The sequence below is a fragment of the Phyllostomus hastatus genome, unplaced genomic scaffold (assembly GCF_019186645.2).
Source record: "Phyllostomus hastatus isolate PE091 unplaced genomic scaffold, TTU_PhHast_1.1 phas_contig_34, whole genome shotgun sequence".
Lineage (NCBI taxonomy): Eukaryota > Metazoa > Chordata > Mammalia > Chiroptera > Phyllostomidae > Phyllostomus > Phyllostomus hastatus.
The window spans coordinates 34,674,476-34,695,185 of record NW_025333857.1 but is presented as its reverse complement, the minus strand read 5'-3'; the positions used below and the strand labels follow the sequence as shown (position 1 = coordinate 34,695,185).

At 40.5% G+C, this 20,710-nt stretch overlaps 2 protein-coding genes across 2 annotated transcripts in view; one reads left to right on the top strand and one right to left on the bottom strand.

The window, feature by feature from the left end:
* OSTF1 (osteoclast stimulating factor 1) overlaps positions 1-20,710 on the bottom strand; it is a 52,215-nt gene that overhangs the window by 27,439 nt on the left and 4,066 nt on the right. The window contains exon 2 of the mRNA XM_045840163.1: positions 207-253. Within this exon, the coding sequence (XP_045696119.1) occupies positions 207-253 (47 nt within the window). The remainder of the gene's footprint in view (positions 1-206; positions 254-20,710) is intronic.
* NMRK1 (nicotinamide riboside kinase 1) overlaps positions 4,098-20,710 on the top strand; it is a 49,038-nt gene continuing 32,425 nt past the window's right edge. Inside the window, exon 1 of the mRNA XM_045840158.1 lies at positions 4,098-4,184. The gene's annotated coding sequence lies outside the window, so the exon portion shown is untranslated. The remainder of the gene's footprint in view (positions 4,185-20,710) is intronic.

The window sequence follows — 20,710 nt, the reverse complement described above, 5'->3', positions numbered from 1 at the left end:
GACCTTGAGCAGAAAGGACACGCAGGACCATGGAGGGCCTTAGCTTTCACACCATCTGGACTGCAGGAGGAAGGGACTGAATAGCCATTCCTGTGAATGACTCATGGCTATCCAAGAACAGGCAGCCCATTTAGGTCAGAGGAAGTATCTAAAAGAAATCGCCTTAGTTTTTACGCCAATTTTAAACTTATAAACTGAATACTTACAGTTCTGGGTTCAAATGTATAAAGAGCTCTGAACACTTTAACTTGTCCTAAAAGAGAGGGAAAAAACAACATATGGTCAATTCCTTGGTTTCTAAATTTGCTCTAAATAGTATTATCCATTATATTCTTCAGAATTCCCTAATTAAAAACCCAAGTGAGAAATTTATTTTTTAATTCAGTGCTTCTTCCACATAGGATGTATTTTTAAAACATTTGTTAAATAAAAGCATGAATAAATACACCACTCTGGGTTGATTCTGCTTTCTCCTCTCAAACAGTAGGAGCTACATAATATTTGTACTTACCCTCTCTCCTATACAGAGCCCTTCCAACCCTACGATATAAATTTAAAACCGGAAAGGTGTGAATTTAACCTACAGAGATACTTAACATGACAATTGGCAGTTGTTTAATATTCTTAAGTCAATGGTTTAGAATATTATTTCCCTTACCTCCCAAAAAGAAAATACCATTGAAAAAAACAGTACCTGTTGGAGAACTCTGTGATTTCATTAACTCCCAAAGCAGAGTACAGTAACTAGGCAAAGAGGAGGGGGCCATGCTCACGAGAGCTGCTCCCCATTGTGCCAAACCACCTCTCTCTTCATGTGCCCCTGTGCCACATTTCCATACACCGTGTCTTACAGTAACTGATTTGCTGACCTCATTTGAAGGCAGACACACTGACCTTTTCAATTTCCTGGCAGAGACATAGATGAACTTAATAAATGCTTGCTAAGTGAATATGTAAGTAAAAGAACAAATCCACACAATGTAGGAAAAAGCCTAAAGACAGCAAAAGAAAAAAGGTCTTTCTATGAAATAAATCAATTTAGAAGGGCTATCAAAATAGAAGAACTACCTATTTAAAAAGTGACAAGAGTTCAGTTTCAGCACTGGAAGCATCTGTAGAGGTGATGTGTATTACAAGAGCATCATGCACAACGGCAGCATCCAAAGTGGGACACAGAAAGACAGCTTCGGAAATTATGTATACATTTTTACCTCCCTCTTCTTCATTCCTACTGTAACATGTTTTATAACATAACAGCATAATAGAACACATGTGCAAGTTATAAGTACATGTAGTACCTTTACTGGGAGAACTCAAAACCTTTTGCTGCTAGAAGGTAATAAGCATTATTAGGACAGGCATTTTTGTTCTATGAATGAGATGTCCAAGTACCTAGCACAGTACCTGGGACATAGGAACACTCAATAATTATCTGTTGAATGAATGAAAAATGAAAGAATAATGGAATGGAAACTTGTGCTCAAATAAAGTCCAAGACCCCTAGTTTAGAACAGCTCTAACTATGCAATGATGGAAAAGCTCTCTGTCTGTGCTAGTCACATGTAGCTACTGAGCACTTGAAATGTGATTAGAGTGACTGAGGAACTGATTTTTAAGCATTTAATTCTAATTAGATTAAATTGCCACACATGGCTGGTAGCTAGCATACTGAACACGGGTCCAGAACATCAGAAAATGAGAAATGACGAGATGTCTGTTAAGAAGGGTCTATGCAGATCAACCCCCATCCATCCACACAATGGAGTCATTAAAAAAAGAGGCTGCACACAGATCTGCAGACACTGATGTAGCAAAAAGCATACAAAGCATCCAGTGAAAAAAACATGCCAAGTGCCATCCCATTGATGCTGACAACATACACACATACCCCTCGAAGGGTAACACCTATGACAGGGAACCCTCACATTCTGCTTTACACGTACTGTTTATATTCAATACACTTATCATGCATTACTTTTATAATTGATGAAAGCAGTAAAGTTGCTTTCATGGGGGGAGAGGGGGTAGGAATCATTCTTTCTTCTAAATGCCCTAATGCAGAAGGGCAGCTCAGATCCCTGTTACTTAGTATGTCTGCAAGAAAATATTTTTGCAGTTGAATTCTAGTGCCATTTTTCCTGCTCTACTGGGGTGGTGGATGGTAACAGGCCAAAGTAAAGGTGAAAACTTTTGTTTATTTTGAGTTTGCTTTTTACCCACAAACCACAGGCCTGAGCAAGGAGACACCAAAGGGAAGGAGGAGTTGTTGCTAGGAGAAATATTTTCTGCTGACTTGAGTGTCTGAGAGGGGAGACTGGTTATCTTGATTACTTCAAACTTTCCAAAGAGAAGTTACACAAGGAAGCAGTCTACTCGTGACCAAAATCAATAATGACAGAACTTTCTTGTTCCTTTGAGGGAATGGAGGGGATGGGATGTGCTACAGATAATTTTGAACACAAGATCCAATGTCAATTTAATGAGCGTAGATAAAATTCAATATAAAAACACCGGAAAAAAATACTTGGAGTGTGAATAACCCAGTGATTTTTATAATTTTATCTTTTGTGATTGTCTTACTTAAAATGTTCACAACTACGCCCTGGCTGGTGTGGCTCAATGGATTGAGCGCAGGCATGAGAACCGAAAGGTTGCCAGTTTGGTTCTCAGTCAGGGCACACACCTGGGTTTGTGGGCTGGGTCCCCAGTTGGGAGCATGTGAGAGGTAACCAATCAATGTATCTCTCACACATCGATGTTTCTCTCCCTCTCTTTTTCCCTCCCTCCCCCTCTCTCTAGGAGGAAATAAATAAAATCTTTAAAAAAATGTTCACAACTAAAAGGAAGTGGGAGGTTTATTTGCATTTTGATTCACACTGAACATCAGGCAACTCTTTAAGGAAGCAATCTTCAACCGGTTCCATCTCACAGCACACACAAACTAAGTACTTCGATTCTGTGGCACACCAGGAAATATGCTTTTTATCAACCCAACAAAAAAAATAGGTCTAACTTTGACTCCTTGACACTGGACAGCTATTGCTGTATTTGCTTTTGTCATATTTGTATTTGACAATCTGAAGGAAAAGGGGTCAATGCCCCTAACTAGTCAGGTACTGCATGTTTCAAAAATTCTTGTGGCACATGGGCTGAAAATCGCTGCTGTAGGCTGTTATGCTGTACAAAACACTACCACATACATGATCCTATTTATCGATTAATGTTGGAATGTTAGCCTCTTGTGGATCCATTTTAATCTATATATTATAAAAGTTCTGGGCCTTAATTTATTCCATTCTCAAAGCTGAATCAAGCAGAAATGAAAGAATGCAAAAATATCCAGAGGATATGAAAGAATTGCATTAAAAAAGAAAAACATGACTTTCATGATTACAATTTACCAATCTTGGATAGTCTCTCAAGAGAATAATTAATAATACTTAATACAGTGATCATTTTACATCATATTTAATTCAACTGTGAGCGATGTTATATACAGGTTGAAACAAGTATTGAAGGAAAGGAATCAGGGTCCTAAGGGTTTCTACAGTAGTGTCCTTGCAGACACCGAATAAATAATAATAAACATTTTAATCATCAAGAGCAGGTACCGATCAATTCCAGATTTACTTAAGGAATGCATATTCACGAAGGTATAATAGTTGTGTTCTTGTACGTGCAGGGAGACTACCTGAGGTGCCTTTTTCAGGCTCCCTCCACCTTGACCATTTCTCACGGAAGTCTGGGTACACACAACACAGAGAGAAAGTAGAGCTGGGAAGACTGCGTGAATTACCTGAAATCACCTTGCAATTCACCCTGAATTAAGATCGGAAAGAGGCCCAATCATTTGCCTGATGCTTTACATGGCTCTCACATGACCTAGCGTGTGAACAGTGGTAAGGATTTCAGTAGGGCTGGTTTCCGGGTGTTAACAAGATAAGTAAACACCCGCAGCTGCTGGCCCCTGTGCTGGCTTCTCACCTTGCCAGTCACACCCTTTCCATTTCTCTGCAACTCCACCCTCTCCCTACAGAGAAGGGCTGAGTCTACCAGTCATCAGCTAAACACTATCTTCCTCTGAAGTGAGGTTGACCCCGGACTTCAGCAAACTAGTCCTTGTCCATCACGGCTGAGGCAAGCAGAAGGAACGGGATCTGGACAGGACCTTGTACAGGGAAAGGGTAAGAGAATTTTCTGTTTCTGAGGTTTGCAGAGTGTATATTGCTGCACCTCTGAGGCCCTGAAATAGCACTTAGGACGTGGGGCTTATAAACTCAAACATAAAATTTCTAATCTACTTTTTCCCTGTTGGTGAAGGAGTGAAGAAGCTTCTAGAGTGAGCCACTAAGACAGAATTAGAAAGGGACTGTTCACTATAACAGACAGACATGTAATAAACTGCAAGCAAAATGGCTTTTCAAATATTAGACCTTAGTTACCTAGAACAGATCAGCTATTTCATTTATACTCTGCTAAGAATTTGGGAAACATGGGCCATCTGGGACTCCATTTACAATGGCTATGATAGTTCCCACAGATCAACTCTGAAGGTGAAACTAAAAATATTGACAATGTTAAGTGTTAAGAACACAGAACAACTGGAATTCTCAGACACTACTGGTGGGTGTGTAAACTAGCACAACTATGGTAGAAAATTATTTAGCAATAGCTTTTATTTCCTTTTTATAAGTCTTAAAATGCCTTTGAGATCTTAAATTTCATTTTCGGAAAAGAAACATAACTCAAAAACCTCTGCAGCATCTTTTGTAGGACTAACCTCCAGGACACTGTCACTACACCCAGCACAGAATGAGTCTCAACGTTTTTAAACTACATATCAGAACCTGTGTATTACATATGCAGTATATTGTGAAGCTAATTTAGTAGTTTTAAACATATTAAGTAGAACTGAAAAGATCAGAGCACACTGTACACGACAGAATAATGGTTTTGTGAAATTGTTTCATTGGGACTGGATAGATGGATGTTTATGTTAGACATCTGCCAAATTCACATTTTGTTTGGCATCATGCCAAATGGCCAAATGTTAAAATCAGTACTTGCCAAAGCCAAACGTTGCCTTTACGGATGAACTATTGAGAAACAAGAATAAATCTGAAATTTTATTCAGAAAAATAATTATGATTACAATCTTAGTATTATAAAATTTCTGGTAGACCCATTTTAAAAGTTTGATATAAAAGGACAGAAACCATAATTCCTTGGCACTATCAACTGCTGGCCTGAGGAGACCTGTGTTAAAACTAAATAAATGTTCTAAAATGAGGTCTGTGGAAAAGCAAAACAGTTTGGTTGTAGCTCTGCCAGCTTAGCTGTTGCCTGAGGTGATGTTGCCACTAAGTTGGTAAGCTTTCCTTCCTCCCTCACAGAAAATGACTGAGGTCAAGACTTACCTCCTCTTTATCTCCCGGGCTGGAGGATTTGCCTAATGCTGGTGATGCAATTTCACTGAAGGCAATCCCACAAAGGACACACTGGTTTCCCCCAAATTATTAGCAATCACATTCTCGCAACATTAATTCTCAATCTATACCTATAACCTCTGCTATTTATATAATAATTTTCAGACAGATACAATTCACAGCCTCCACAGTCCCCGTTACTTATAGCAATGTTTTACTCACCAATAATAAATATACATTTAAATTTCCAGTTGACTGAGGGAACGTTCACAAATAAAGCACAAAAGGGACATTCAGAATAAGTCATATTTAAAGTACTTAACTGTTTCTCACAGTAAATATTAAGATAACAATACAAATGGCATGTTACTACACTGGTTAGACAAGAAGGCTACCAATGCATTCTACAATTCTTGCTCTAGTACAAGTCTAGGTGTGCCTGAAAGGACAGTAAGGTAGGCACTCCACCATTTGGGCCAAACAGCAGACTTAGGAAGAAATTTGAGGCTAAGGCATACCCCTGTGGACCCCTATAATTGTGTGTGTGTGTGTGTACCAGGTCATTAAGAAAACTGTCTTACTGAAGATCAAGGTTAAAAGAAGTTTGAAAGCCACTGCTCTAGGCTACCTGATCAAATTAGGGATTCGCTGCAAAACAATCCAAGGAATAAAAATGTTTCCTCTACTTTGTGAATTTTAAAATTCAGCTAGCATATAAATAATAATATTCACCCCTGTGCCCCCAAACAAATAGTTTATAACCAACATTAGAGCTTTGGGAAAGAAAGAAAAGGAAGAAAATTATATAAACAAGGAACAATCGTGGACAAATAAGAATTTACCATATACATGTATTTCTCATATTTGTCTAAGAGAATGCAGCAAGTATTACCTTCTTAATTCACATCCTGTGTTTATTAAAAAATGTGTCACTTCTGAATATTCCCAGGGTAAGTAAAGGTTAATGTTATTTCTATTAGGCATATTTAAATTATTTTATTAAACATGCATGATGAAACAGGATGTTTTCTGCTCAAAACCAAAACAGAAGGAATCTACTACAGTATCCAAGAGTCAAGCCCATCATCCTATTGCTGGGGTGAAAGGAAACAGCTGTGCTCTGCTGGGCCAATACAAGGCTCCCCTGGGCTTTGCGGATTGCAAACGCCCATAAATGAGGTGGCTGGCTCAGAACACACTTCTTGGTCATAATATCTCTGCATGTCATTCCACAAAAGCCCACTGCTCTTGAAAATAAAAGACAAAGGCAATAATCCTTGCAAAGAAAAATTATCATGTGAATGCAGCAATGTCCAAGAGTTTCCAAAGTAAAGAATAAGTTTCTTCCTTCATACTTACACTCTCGGATTAATTAAATCAAATCCAATGAATTCTATTTGTATACATACCTTTGAAGGATATAACTAATAAAAAAGGCAATAAACATAATACTTTCATCTCTCCTTACTCCAATACCACCTCTTCTCTGCAACGTCCCTTTATCCAATCCAAAAGCTAAAGAATTTGAAACGTGTCTTGCTTTCAGCTGCAGGAATGGCAGACTCATTAAAAACAGTAGCCAGTGTGTTTTCTGACAAGAGGGTTCTGTTTATTAACAGTGTGCCTTTCTTATCCATTTTTTCCTTTGCTTACACTTTTCAGTGCCTTTAGGCAAACGGTTACTTTTACATCTTGAGGGGCTATAACTGCTGTTATTTTTATTTCTTCTCCACAGTATGAAAGTCCCAAAAAGCAGGGTTCAAAATTTTGAATGACATGCTCACTGCCAACTGTGATTTGACTGGCTAAAAATTAGTGATGGGACAAGGGCCCCAAAGAGCCTTCATCCCAAGATGAAGTTTGAGGAAATTGTGGGGATAAATAGAAGAAAAGTCTTTATTTCCATCCTTGGAGTTTAACTAAAAAAAAAAAAAATGCTACACTGGTCACGTCACCTTCTGCGAAAGGCTCAGATGAGTTCAAGGACCAGCTCATGACAGCAATACCTGTTTTTGTACAAGCAATGAGGAGCTAAGGCTTTGCATTTGCAAATGCTTGGGGTGGAAGGAAATAAGAATAGTATTTCAAGACACATGAAAATCACAAGACACATGATCTGAAATTCAAATTGCAACGTCCATAAGGTTTTATTGGAACACAGCCGAAGTTTGGGTACTGTCTGTGGCTGTTCTTGTACAATGGCAGAGGTGAGTAGTGGCAAAAGAGCCCATCTGTGACCCACTGAACCTAAGATACTTACTCTCTGGCCTTTTTATGGAAGAAGTCTGCAATTCCTATCCTGTGGTCCCTTTTTCTGTAAGTAACAAGTCAGACCATAGTATCACCGTGGCATAGTGTGAAGAGCTGTGGCCCAAATGGACTCTCAAAGACCCCGAAAGCAGTTTGGGTCCTGCCCTCATCTATGTAAAATGATTGGTTGGGACAATAAGCCTATACATCCGAGACTGAGACAGAAAATTTTGTAACACTAAAATCTCTAACCGAAAACAAAATTACCCAATCTATACTAACATTTATGGGACATTTTGCCAGGTACCATGCAAAATGCTTACTTACAGTCACTCTTTTTTTGCCTCAAAACAATCCTGGGATGTAACTACTCTATTAGCCCTATTTTACAGCTCGTACACTTTACGAGGTTAAAGGGGGTAAATACCCAGTTCAGGTCTAAGCTGCGATGGGGTGGAAACCCAGACCCAGGCTATCGGACACATGCTCTGAACACCCTGGCTGTGGCTCAGAAAGGTCTGAGCTTTTAAAGCTGGCATGCTGGGATTAACTGACACTGAAGAAATTAAAATATTGAGTGCAGTTACTGAGGTTGTATATGTGCCCGTAAGTGTTAGCTATTATTAAATACTACATTTTTTACCTTATTTGGTAGTTTATTTCTTGTGTCTATCCATACTGGCAAGACAGCCTTATCAAAATCCTATTCCTGGATATTAGAAAATTTATCATTTATAATACACCAGCAGAAAAATCTTAATACTTTTGTTACACAAAGCATAGCATCTAGTATTATATCCCTCAGTGGCTATTAAAGAATTAAATGTAGCTTTAAGTAGTCATTTTTGAAGCCTATAGCTCTTTAATGTCTTTAGTCAGCTCAATCTGCCTTAACAAAAAAACCACAGATGCGATGGCTTAAGCAGCATTTATTTCTCACAGTTCTAGAGGCTAGGAAGTCCAAGATCAGGTGCTAGCCAGTGTAGTTTCTGGTGGTAAGTCTCTTCCTGGCTTGCAGATGGCTCCCTTCTCGCTATGTGCTCATAGGGCCTTTCCTGCACACACACACACACACACACACACACACACACAGAGACCTCGCTTCCTCTTCTTACACAGAAACCACTAATCCCATCACACAGGTACCATCCTCCTGACCTATCCGAACCCCGATTACTTCCCCAAGGCCCCATCTCCAAACACAGACACACTGTGGGTCAGGACTTCAATATATGAATACGACATTCAGTCTGTAACAGCTATGAATACAGACTTATTAAAAAACAGAAATGCATGAACATATATATATATATACACACACACTGGAGTATAGGCTACCACAATAATAGAAAAACAGCTTTTCGGAGATATGCTTATGCTTTACTGTTATGTAAAAAAGGTCGGTAGTAATATTACACATACAATCAGCTATGTAAAACAAAAATATGCATAGAAGAAAAAAAGGGAAAGAAACAAATGTCAAAATGTTAATAGTTACCTCTGGGCAGAACTACCAGTCATATTTATTTTCTTTTTTATTTCCTAAATTGTCTACAGATAATAGGAACTCCATATACAACCAGGAAAACATATTCTCTTTCAATACTATGTTGAAGAACTTGTTATTTGTATTTTATCAGCAGAGTATTTCAATGAGTCTTTTTTGTCCTCTTTGTCTCCCTGATCTTACCATGCCCCCCCCCAAAAAAAATCGGTGGAGAGAGAAGCAACTGCAATGCCAAGTATGCTCACAAAAGTAAGCCTACAGGGGACATGTAAGTACACAGACAGTAGGGAGACTATTAGGCCAGTGCAGCTGGATAGGAGGCGGCATCTACTTGATTCTGGAAAGATAACAGGAGTTATCTTTTTCGGAGAAGAAGGCAGGGCAGACCCATAATACAGAGCAGTATATAGACAGAGGGGCTGGTGGCCAGGAAGGGTTGTCTATGAGTGTCAAGTAGATCAATGTGCCTGGAACCTGGTAGGAGAAATGGTGAGAGATTAGACTGGGGACATAGCATGGATAGGCTGGAGGTTTCTCAATATTTCTGAGGCTCGCATTGAGAAACACATTGCACATCAGGGACCAGGAAACACACACTTACACACTCACAAAACTGAACAAAACTCCGCCAAAAATATTTATCCTTACTTTGAGTGATTCTCTCTGATAGTATCACCACTTACAATCTGAAAAAACACAAGACCAGGGCATTTAATACATGAGTGTGCATAACTGGTGTTTAGAAACCAAATGAAAATTTTTCAGACTTAGATATCTGGTACTTTTGGAAATAATAAAATGCTCTCAGAATATATTTTAAAAATGCCTTGGAAATTATTTTTACTTCAAGAGAATTTTTAAATTTGAGCAAATAATAAATGGACAAGCTTAAACTTCAGGCTTCACGAATGCTCGATTTCTGGGAATATCACAAATGTACTTTGGAAATGAAAATTTGCAACAAGAAAAAAATGGCCTTGGTCTTAGCCCTGTATAAAAATACATGCTAGCACCCTGACCGGGTGGCTCAGTTGGTTGCCACATCATCCCATACACCAAAAGTTGTGGGTTCAATCCCTGATCAGGGCATTCACCTGGGTTGCAGGTTTGATGCCCAGTCAGGGCGCCTACAGGAGGCAACCAATCTATGTTTCCCTATTACGTCGATGTTTCTCTCTTCCTCTCTCTTTCTCTCTCTCTCTCTCTCTCTCTCTCTCTCTCTCTCTCTCTCTCTCTCTCCACTCCCTCCCCACCCACCCTCTTTCTCTCTCTAAAAATGAATAACCATATCCTCAGGTGAAGGTTTAAAAAAACACATATGCTAGCCCTGGCTGGCGTAGCTCAGTGGATTGAATGCAGGCTGCAAACCAAAGTATCGCAGGTTGGATTCCCAGCCAGGGCACATGCCTGGGTTGCAGGCCACGGCCCCCAGCAACCACACATTCATGTTTCTCTCCCTCTACCTCTCCCTCTCCCTCTCTCCCCTTCCCTCTCTAAAAATAAATAAATCTTAAAAAAAAGTTTACATCTTTAAAAAAAAACACATGCTAGCAAGACAACATAATAATAAAAAACATCTCCTTTATTTAAAGCAGAACTCCCTTTACAAACTGACATAAGGACAAAGATATACACTGTATCTAAGAAAAAAAGGAGAGAATCTCTAGAGACACTGAACTGAGCTTAAGCTAAATCGAGGTGCTCAACTCAAAGTTCACCTGATGGACACAGAGGGACTAAATCTGTAACACAGGGTGTTTTACTATTTCTAGCTAATATGAGAATTCTCATATGAAAATACAAACTCTGGATGTGTGAAAAATATTATCAAACACAACAAGAAACAGTAATTAGAGAGCAAAGAATAAGCAATAACTGAACTGAGCTCCTCTCGGTTCAGAGAAGGAGTCCAATTTGCTTCTGTGGCACATTCAAGAGACTCCACAAAAGTACATACAGAAAATTAGAACAGAACAAAAATCAGGAAAGAGGACTCTGGAAGGCCATGTGTAAGGAAATCAACAACATGTCTACAACATTCACTTCTTCCGAGATCATCTATTCAACAGTCTTTAATGAAGAAATTGTTCCCCTAATGGCACCCTCTCTCAAGCCCCACAGCAGTGCTCCTTCAAAAGGTTTATAACGTGTTCCCAAGGGTCACAGTCCTACTGTGCAAGTGGAGAGGATTGCCTGGTGGCCCTGGAAATGTTGGACATGACACGTGAGGCCATTACAGAGCCAGACCTGGCACCTTGCTGAAGGCTCAGGCCAGGAGGTGCAGGCAGAGGGATGCCCAGATGATGAGTTCCTTCTCCCAGCTTGCCTGGTTCTGAGAGTCGAGATTGTCCACAGAAACGGACTCTAGACAGAAGTCTGGATGGTCAGGAAAGACCCAAGCAGTTGTAGGGGTCCAGAACAAGTCACCATCAAGATGTGCCTCTGTGATACACAGATTGTTCTTAGCTAAAGGTAACTTTATGCCGAGGGCTCAGGAGAAAGTTCTGACCCCTCCACCCTTAACTGCCTAGAAGAGTTTGAATTAGAGGCCTTGCCCATAAGAGTTTATCAGTGATAACCTTTTCAACCTGCCAATATGATAGGGCAAACTTTTATGTTCTACACATCTGTCCTTACCATCCTGCAATGACCCTTTGAAGCCCCCAAGGTGCATTACCTCATCTCTACCTCAGAATCCCTCTTTCTACCTCAATCCCTCTTTCTATATAAACTCCCCTGCATGTGAGGGCTCTGACTCTCTCATGTATGCGGAGTTTCCACACATCTGTATGTACTAAATTTGGTTATTTTCTCTTTGCCAATTTGTCTCCTGTCTATTTGACTATTAGACCAGCCAGAACCTTGACGACAGAGGAAAGTTGGTTCCTCTCCCACAGAGTCCAAGTGACTCCCAGAAAAGGTCAAAGAAATGTTCAGGGATTTTCCCAAACCAGATCAGCTTTTGGGAGAGGGAAGAGTGGCCCAAGAGAATAAAGTCCCTGAAGAATAATAGAGAAGTCCCTAGAATTTCCCTAGAGAATGACAAAGGTCAAACAAAATGGGGCTGGGGCTGCAATTAAAATAGGGTAACAGGACCATTCTTTTGAAAAGGTCCCCTCCACTCAAGGCCTGGGCACAGCTGAAGGTCAAATACCTGGATTCAGTGACTATCTTTAGTTACTCCAAGCCCAAGGCACCTTTCACACCCATCCCTGAGGCTTCAAGTTGCTCAGGAATTTTAACTCTTTTTCATTAACGGACACCCAGAAGATCATTTATCTTTATGAAATGGGGTCATGAGGTGGGGAAAGACAGAGGATAGAGATATTAGAATTTGCCCTTAAACTTCTAAGAATAGCCCCATCCCCTCCCAATCCACCCCCCAAACCTTTGAACCTGCAGAATTATCTGCTGTTTACCATGTGGATGGGTTGACAGAGAAAATAACCTCTCTGCCCACAGGGACAGAAGAGGGGAAACTCATTGCTCTCTCCAGCAGTGGCTTTCCACCAACACGCCGTGGTGTCTCAACTGTAGGCTTTCATAATAATTACTAGGAATTTGCCTTGGCTGGCGTAGCTCAGTGGATTGAGCGCGGACTGCAAACCAAAGTGTCGCAGGTTCGATTCCCAGTCAGGGTACATGCCTGCGTTGCAGGCCATGACCCCCAGCAACCGCACATTGATGTTTATCTCTCTCTCTCTTTCTCCCTCCCTTCCCTCTCTAAAAATAAATAAATAAAATCTTTAAAAATAATAATAATAATTACTAGGAATTTGCCCTCCTGTGGTACCCACTGTCCAGCAGCATAAGTAACCTGTCTGTTCTCGTCACCTATCCTAGCAAACTGCAGTTCTTTAGGGCCTTAAACATACTCAGTGGAAAATTAACACTCAAGGACGCTATAATAGTTTTTAACTACAAACATGATATTTTTGGTTTACGTTCGAAAGTTTTGGCAACAAAACTTGTACACATCAGTACAATTTTATGTACTGATCCCTATAAGTATATAAATGTTATTTTCTTAAAAAAAAAAAGAGGCTTTGGTTTCTTGTGTAAGAACTATGTTAACTGACAGAGCGATGGGTGGGCTGAGAGCAATTTTCTTAGAGGAAGAATTGCTGTTCCTCTTCCAGAGAGAAGCATTGAAAACCTTCCTCCCTGGAATAAAATACAGAAATTTCTAAAGCTTAATACTGTTACCTCCAAAAAAGATAGGAAAAAAAATGTCAGAGAAAGGAGGATTCTGGACAATATTTTGCACAAAGTTAATTTCTAAACACTAGCTAAAGACATATTCTTAGATCTATGGAGTTAATGTTATCAAGTTATCTTTAACTTTATACATTTTCCAAACATAAAAGTCCTCAATGTTTCAGGCCATGCCTGAATGACCACCTTTTGCAAGGGTCTCCTTGACTAAGCATGTACGGTCCAGACACATTTCTGCAGGGCCGCGCCACCCCAATGTCCTCTTCCTCTAGGCAGCTACAAAAACACAAACCAAAAACCCTCCACTGCCCTATCCAGCCGGAGCCCAAGTGAAATCAGACCAGACATGATTACGAATACGTCATATCCTCTCTACAATCTTTCCCCTCTCACCCTGCTTATCATGGAAATCTGGACTTATGAAAAGCCCGTAAGGTATTTAATTCCTCCACATGTTTGCACTCACATGACACTGAGCATTGGGAGTGGCAGAAAGATGGGTATCAAAAATGTCGCAGGGTTCTACAAGAAGCATGTGATGAAATTATGTAGAAATTTGGGGAGTTATTTGAAAAACCAGTCTAAGGCAATGAAAATTTAGAATCAGATTTAGAATCAAGTAGAGAAACAGGCCCAGAGTGGTCTAGGACTTACCAAGGTGACCTAGCAAGTTAATTAAAAAATTGAGGCCAGAATTTCACACTAAAGCAAATGTTCATTTCTCATTACTAGATTCTGCCTCCTCCTCCAAATCAAAGCTTAGTCCCTAGAATGCCCACTTAATTAGCCCATCTTTATGTCTAAAGTCCAACTAAAGAGTACAGCAGTCCTTCTTATTTGTGGGGGAGATGTTCCAAGACCCCCAGTGGATACCTAAAACCATAGAGTACCAAACCCTACATATACTATTTTTTTCCTACAAACACATACCTTTTCACTTAAAGGAAGCACTGGTCTTTGGCACACCCAAACTGCCAGCATGATTACTCTTGTGCTTTGGGGCCATCAGTAAGTAAAACAGGGGTTACTTGAACAGAGCACTGTGATACCGAGACAGTTGAGCTGATAACTGAGAAGACCTACCGTGTGACTAACAGGTGGGTAGAATCACACCGTGGATACACAGGAAAAAGGGACGATTCACATTGGGCGGGAGGCAGCATGAGATTTTATCATGTTACTCAGAACAATTCACAATTAATAACTTATGAATTATTTCTGGAATTTTCCATTTAATGTATTCAGACTGCAAGTAACTAAAACCATGGAAAGCAAAACCGTGGATAAGGGGGACTGAATAAAAAATGGAATTTCTTCCAGGAAGCTTGTTTTTTGCTTATTTTTTAATGTGAGCACCTTTGGAAAGGGGATTATGATAAGTCAATGACTGGTTTAACAGGGAAGGTGGATTTGTTCCGCAGATGTGAAGCAGGAGTTAGTTCCTTCTCAGAGTCCTGTGGAATTGAGATTAAGGGAAACCAAGTTCCAAATGATGTCAGCAAAGACAGCCAGGCCAGTCCTGACAAGATACTGTTGTAAGGCTCTCTGGGTGTGTGGCCCTGGTCCCTGTGGTACCACAATCAGAGTTCAAACACCAATAGGCTGTGATGTACAGGTCTCCAGTTTCGTCTGAAGAAGCAAGGGCGCCTAAGGGGAAATCCACCCAACGGCAGTCACAGGCCCAGGCCAATCTTAGGGTCACAGTACATCCAAAAGGCACAGGTATGTGAGCCAAAGGTGTAAATGATAAAATGATACGGGGAATGTATCTGAGCAGGAGAAGAGCAGGCCAATGACAAGGGTTCAGGACAGACCAAGCAGCTGCCATCCCAGTGCCAGTCAACAAGGCAGTGCCACAACACATACCCAGACACTAGAGAGATCCAGTACCGACCAAGAATCTGGAGGTGGGCAAGAGCCCACTGTATAGAACAGAGCTCCTACCAAGCCAGTGTCAAATCCCAGGGACCCTTGAGAGCCCCAGTATTTGGGTATATAATTAGTCCTTGAGAGTGGGAAGGAGTTAGGCAAAGATTAGAAGCAGCCCTGTGGCTGGGACAGGTGCCCTGAAAGAGGATGTGGCCAGCCACCGTATGTGGTGACTCCTACTTCACATTTCAACTAAACAGAGGCCCTGGTTCTTATTGGCAGCTGCTTGGGCAATTTAGATTTAGAACGTGGGTGCAAAGGAATGAAGGAGGACAATTTATTCCTCAAAAGAAAAATAAGGCAGAAAACAATCTCAAACTTGGCATACCATTCATAAAAGAAACTTTGGAGGGAATGGTTTCTGTTGTAACATTTCACAGGCAGTTTCCTTGCCTGAAAAACTAGTTAGAATACCTTCAGTTTAAGTCTTCCCAGGGCTACTGTTGACAAACTCGCACTGACTCATCAAAACAACAGTCCCCGGAAGCAGAAAACCCTGTAAACCCAGGTAGGCAACATTTTAGAGAGTCATTAGTCATTTGGAACCTGGTTCTCAAGCAAGGAAATATGAGACTTTGTGGACACTTCTCAATCTGGAGTCTGAGTACCTGCTAACTGTGCCAACAGGCTAGAGGGAATTCTCTTGGCCTAGCTGCCCCCACCCATGCTCAGAGAGACCGAAATTGGAGGTGTCCTTCCCCCAAGTATGGACTGAGTCAGGAAGTTCACAGAAGACACAGCCACCCCCAGAACACTCTCCAGTGGAAGTCATTTCTTTTTCCCATGCAAGGAAGTTGATCGAAGCCTTTTCCCCCAGATGAGGGAGGGAATCCTAAAATAGAACCTGTAAGTTTCTCAAAACCAAGCAAAATCTCTCCAGTTTTGGGCTGCCAGAAAAACTAACTCCCCAGAGCTGCCTTCAGATCCTGCTAAAGGGCCTGAGGCAGGCCCTGTAGCAGTATAAACTGAGTTGGTCCCTAGAGTCATTCTTAACTTGAATTCAAATTGCATTCAGGCTCCCTGGAAATCAGGAGCACTGAAACTAGGAAAGAACCACACTGAGTATATCCTTTGGTCCCACGAATATAAAACCAAAGTAACTTATCAAATTCTACAGGAATGAGCTTTAAATTCCCATGCTAATCAAAATGCACAATTACAAAACTCTCCCCCAACTCTTACCCCAAGAGTAAGTTGAGGAATTTGCCATGTGATATTCTAAAAATTCTACAGTTGCTCGAACATCAAGTGGGAAATGATTGGCAAGAACAAGACAAAAGGAGGTGGGTACAGTAGTCCCAAGGGTGACTTGCTTAAGTAATTTAAATCCGTGACCCTCTTTAACTCAGGTCTGCAAACTTAACACCCACAGCCATTGCTAACACCCTGACAGACATACAGATATGTAGAGGACTGATATGCCGACATTTAAATGCTCAATTCCTGTGTGGAACAAGTTCTTGTTTTCCATTGGCTGCTACACCAGACAAATGGCTTTCTCTTTAATTCGGAAAAAATTTCTCCAGCCCACAGCTCCACATGTGCACAGTACGTCTCCCCGGCTTCCTGAGAGACACTCAGCCCCTGTGCAGTCAGGCGAACATGGATGAGAGGATATATTCAGTTATTCACTTCTGCCCAAGTAAAACGACTTCCCCCCTCTTTTGCCTACCAAACTCTTACTCAGCATTCAAGACACTGCTTACATTTCCCGTCTTCTGTGACATGTTCTCAGCTTCCTCAAGCTCCTTGCCTTGTACTTCCCAGCTCTCTGGTCACATTTTGATATCTCCTAGGACATGCTTGTAATTTTTCTGTTTAAGGCAAGCTTGCACATTTTTGGTAGGAAGGTCAGTTGGTACTACCTCTTTGGAGAGCATTTTGGAAATGTCTGTGAAAATGACAAGGCCCGTGCCTTCAAACAATACAACAACTCCCTACTGTCTTGACTTTCTCCTGTGGATTCATTCACCAGATAAGGAACAAAGCTGTTATAACAGTTATAACAAAAGAGTGGAAACACTCTAAGTGCTCACTAATATAGGTGTGGTTAAATAAATACAGCAGAGTACCATGTGGTTGTTCAAAAGAACCAGGAAACTCTCTTTATACTGATATCTGAAAATTTCCCCTTAAACTCCTTTAATTTGTTTCATAGAGAATCTTTACTCTCCAGCTTTACTGAGATATGATTGACATTTTTATACAGAATCTTGACTTCACAGCTCACTTCAGCCCACTGGAAGAGAGAGAGAAAGAGAGAGAGAGAGAGAGAGAGAGAGGGAGAGAGAGAGAGAGAGAGAGAGAGAGAGAGAGAGAGAGAGAGAGAGAGAGAGTGTGTGTGTGTGTGTGTGTGTCTCCACCTCTTTGTCTCTCTGATGTATTGTTCTCCCCTGGGCATTAAGCAAGGGAGGGCAAATCTGGCAATGGTTTTCATTGGACATGAGGTATAAGGTAAAGGGGGTAAAAATCTGCCACCCCAAATTATGCCACTTTGGCTTAAGGATTACCTTGAGCTGAAGGCAACTGAGAAAAAGCAGACACAGGAAGAAGTCTTCGTCCGCCCCCATCTTCCTAAAAGCAGGGCACAAACTCCCCTAGTGAAGGTGCCTTCCCATCATGTCCCCCACACCAGAAAGAGGAAAACTGCCCTTATCACTGGGGAGGGAAATGGAACCCAGATGAGTCTGTATAAACAAACCGCACTAAAATAACCCTTATCTTCCATTAGTTTCCCCATATATTTACCTTCCCACAATTCATTTCCCTTGAAGCCCAGTCCTCCTGGCTCTTTGTCTAGTCACTTCTGCACACTTTATCACCCTTTGTTAAAAGGATGTGTAAACTTCCGATTCTAACCACTCCTTTGGCTTTTCACTTCTTTTCCATATATCCCCTGTACAGACAAAATTAAACACATCAATTAAATTTGTATGCCTTCTTCTCCTGTTCTTCTGTTCTTCTGTCAGTTTAATTCACAGAACCCAGACACAGAACCTAAGAGGCTAAAGGAAAAGGTTTTTCTTCTCTTAACAGAAATGTGTCAGAAAAGCTAGTGACTAGTGACATTGAAGTCAAGCAGTGGGAATGTAAAAACAAAAGGGAGGGGACACCACTACGTTCCAGACTACTGCTGACAGACAGTGCCCCTGGCCTTTGCTACTTTATAGTGAAACTACAAGATGTACCCAACCCGACCCAGTCTCCCTCACCTTCTTCCAAAGACTCGATTATGTATCAAGACTTTTTTGTATCTGTCATGCATAAAAAGTTTAGTTGCTGTGCAGTTACAAAGAAGTAAAAGATTATTCTCCTCTCAAAAAGTACCTAATAGTCTCATACAGACCTACTGAAAAAGTTATACAAAGTAAATGCAAAAACTACCACTGCACAGTTGATAAAGGTGGCTGCCCAACAAAAGGCTGTCCAACTAACTCCATTACAGGCTTCTCTGGGCAAAATGTGTTCCATTTCTAGGTCAAATCAACCACTTCCTAGCTTTGAGACCTCAGATAGATTTCTTAACCTCGAAGTCCTACTTTGCCCATGAAATGGGGATATTAGAATCTACCTTTTAGGGAAGTTAAAATAATCCGATGAGATGGAGCATTTAGAATTCCTGGCACAGTTTCTGACACTTAGGGCTAAATAAATGTTAACTATCATCATCCAGTAATTGTCAAGATGTTTCTCAAACTTTATAAATGGAGCACCTCTGACTAATTCATTTACTAAGAGGGAAAAAAACTACACAAAAAAAAGTTCAGATCACTTTAGATGAAGACCTTCTACCTATCAAAGGTGTTTTATAAGCAGCATATGTGTGACATTTTTGAAGTTGTTTTTACTGAGTACAAAAAAAGAACCCAAAACATTGACATTTGCTTCTTCAAAGTCCCGTGAATTTATTTTCACAACATGTGAAATATTTATGCTGCTTTACTTCCACCATCAAAATCAATAAGCCATTTAGAAGAATTTGTCAAGGTCAGACACCAGGCTTCCAACTACAGTGGAGGGTCATCACACCTGCTTCAAATGCAGTGATTCTAGTCCATATCCTTTGGCCCATTTTACCTACGACTCAGAATTAAGTCTCCTTAAAAAAAAAAAGTCTTTGTGCAAATATAAGGTGTTTTCTACACTTCGAAAAGCCAGATAGACTCACCCTAATTTAACTACAAGGCTTCAGAGGGTGGCTAAAAGCTACGGAAGTGCTATACAGTATAAAATGGAGAGGCTGGGCTGGTTCAGTAGAAAGGAGGGTCCCCTAAAATATGAGCTGACCCACAAATCTGTGATGCATTCCAGCAGATGGAGTACCATGGTGACACATCTAACAATCAGAAAGAAGGGAGAGTTTTGAGAACAGACCTTGAGGAGCCAAAAGTGACCTTATAGTAGGGGAGGGGGAGAAGCAGTAAACAAGGAAAGGTCACAATGTGGCAGAATTGATTTTTCAGGCAGAGCATAGGAGATATTATAAAGACTGCAGGAAACATAGGTGTATGTCAACAGCAAGGCACTTAAAACGGAAACTGACACTGTTGGGGGGTGTAGGGGGGCTATAACTGTTTATATTTTCTTTTTTGAATGAAATGGATTTGAAGAAGAAAAAAATCTGAGGAAAAAACATTGGTTATCACCAGATGATAAGTAGAGATGGTTTTTATAGTTATAGTTACATGCTTATTATTTTCCTGTACTGTACTTTCTACATTTTCTATCGTAAAAATATAACTTTCAACTACCAGTTTTAAACAAAATGGACATGATCAGTCATTCAATGGTAGAGGTAAAACAATCTAAAATTAATCTGTAGATATATAAATCTCCCCCATTAGACTCAAGACCCCCAGGAATGAAAACCTATTTCATTGTTCTTTGGAACCCCAGTGTCTAGCACAGGGCATAAAATATAAGCTACATGTTTTACGAAGTGTTTTTAGCAAAAAAAAAATTTAGATTGTGCCCAAAATCCCAAACAAGGTGACCCCTAGCATAACCTCAGGAAGGAAATTAAGGAATTGCAATAAGAAATTAAATTGCAGCACTTTCCCACAAGCAGCTGACCAGCACTTGTCTGGCCAGCCTCCTTTCCAAAACGGTCCACTTCAGGGGTATTGCCAATCACCCCAATACATATTGGGTTGGCCAAAAGGTTTGTTCATTTTTTTTTTTCTGTATGATGTCTCTAGTAGCTCTTTGTTGTCTTTAATGTCATCCTAAGCAATTTTGTTAGGTTGTATTGGGACAGCTGTCACATCAGCATGCATTTAAAAAAACACACACACCTCAAAATTGGTGAATTTTTGTGTAGGCATTTTAAAACTGAAGATGGAAGAAAATGAGCAACATTTTCCACATATTATGCTTTGTTATT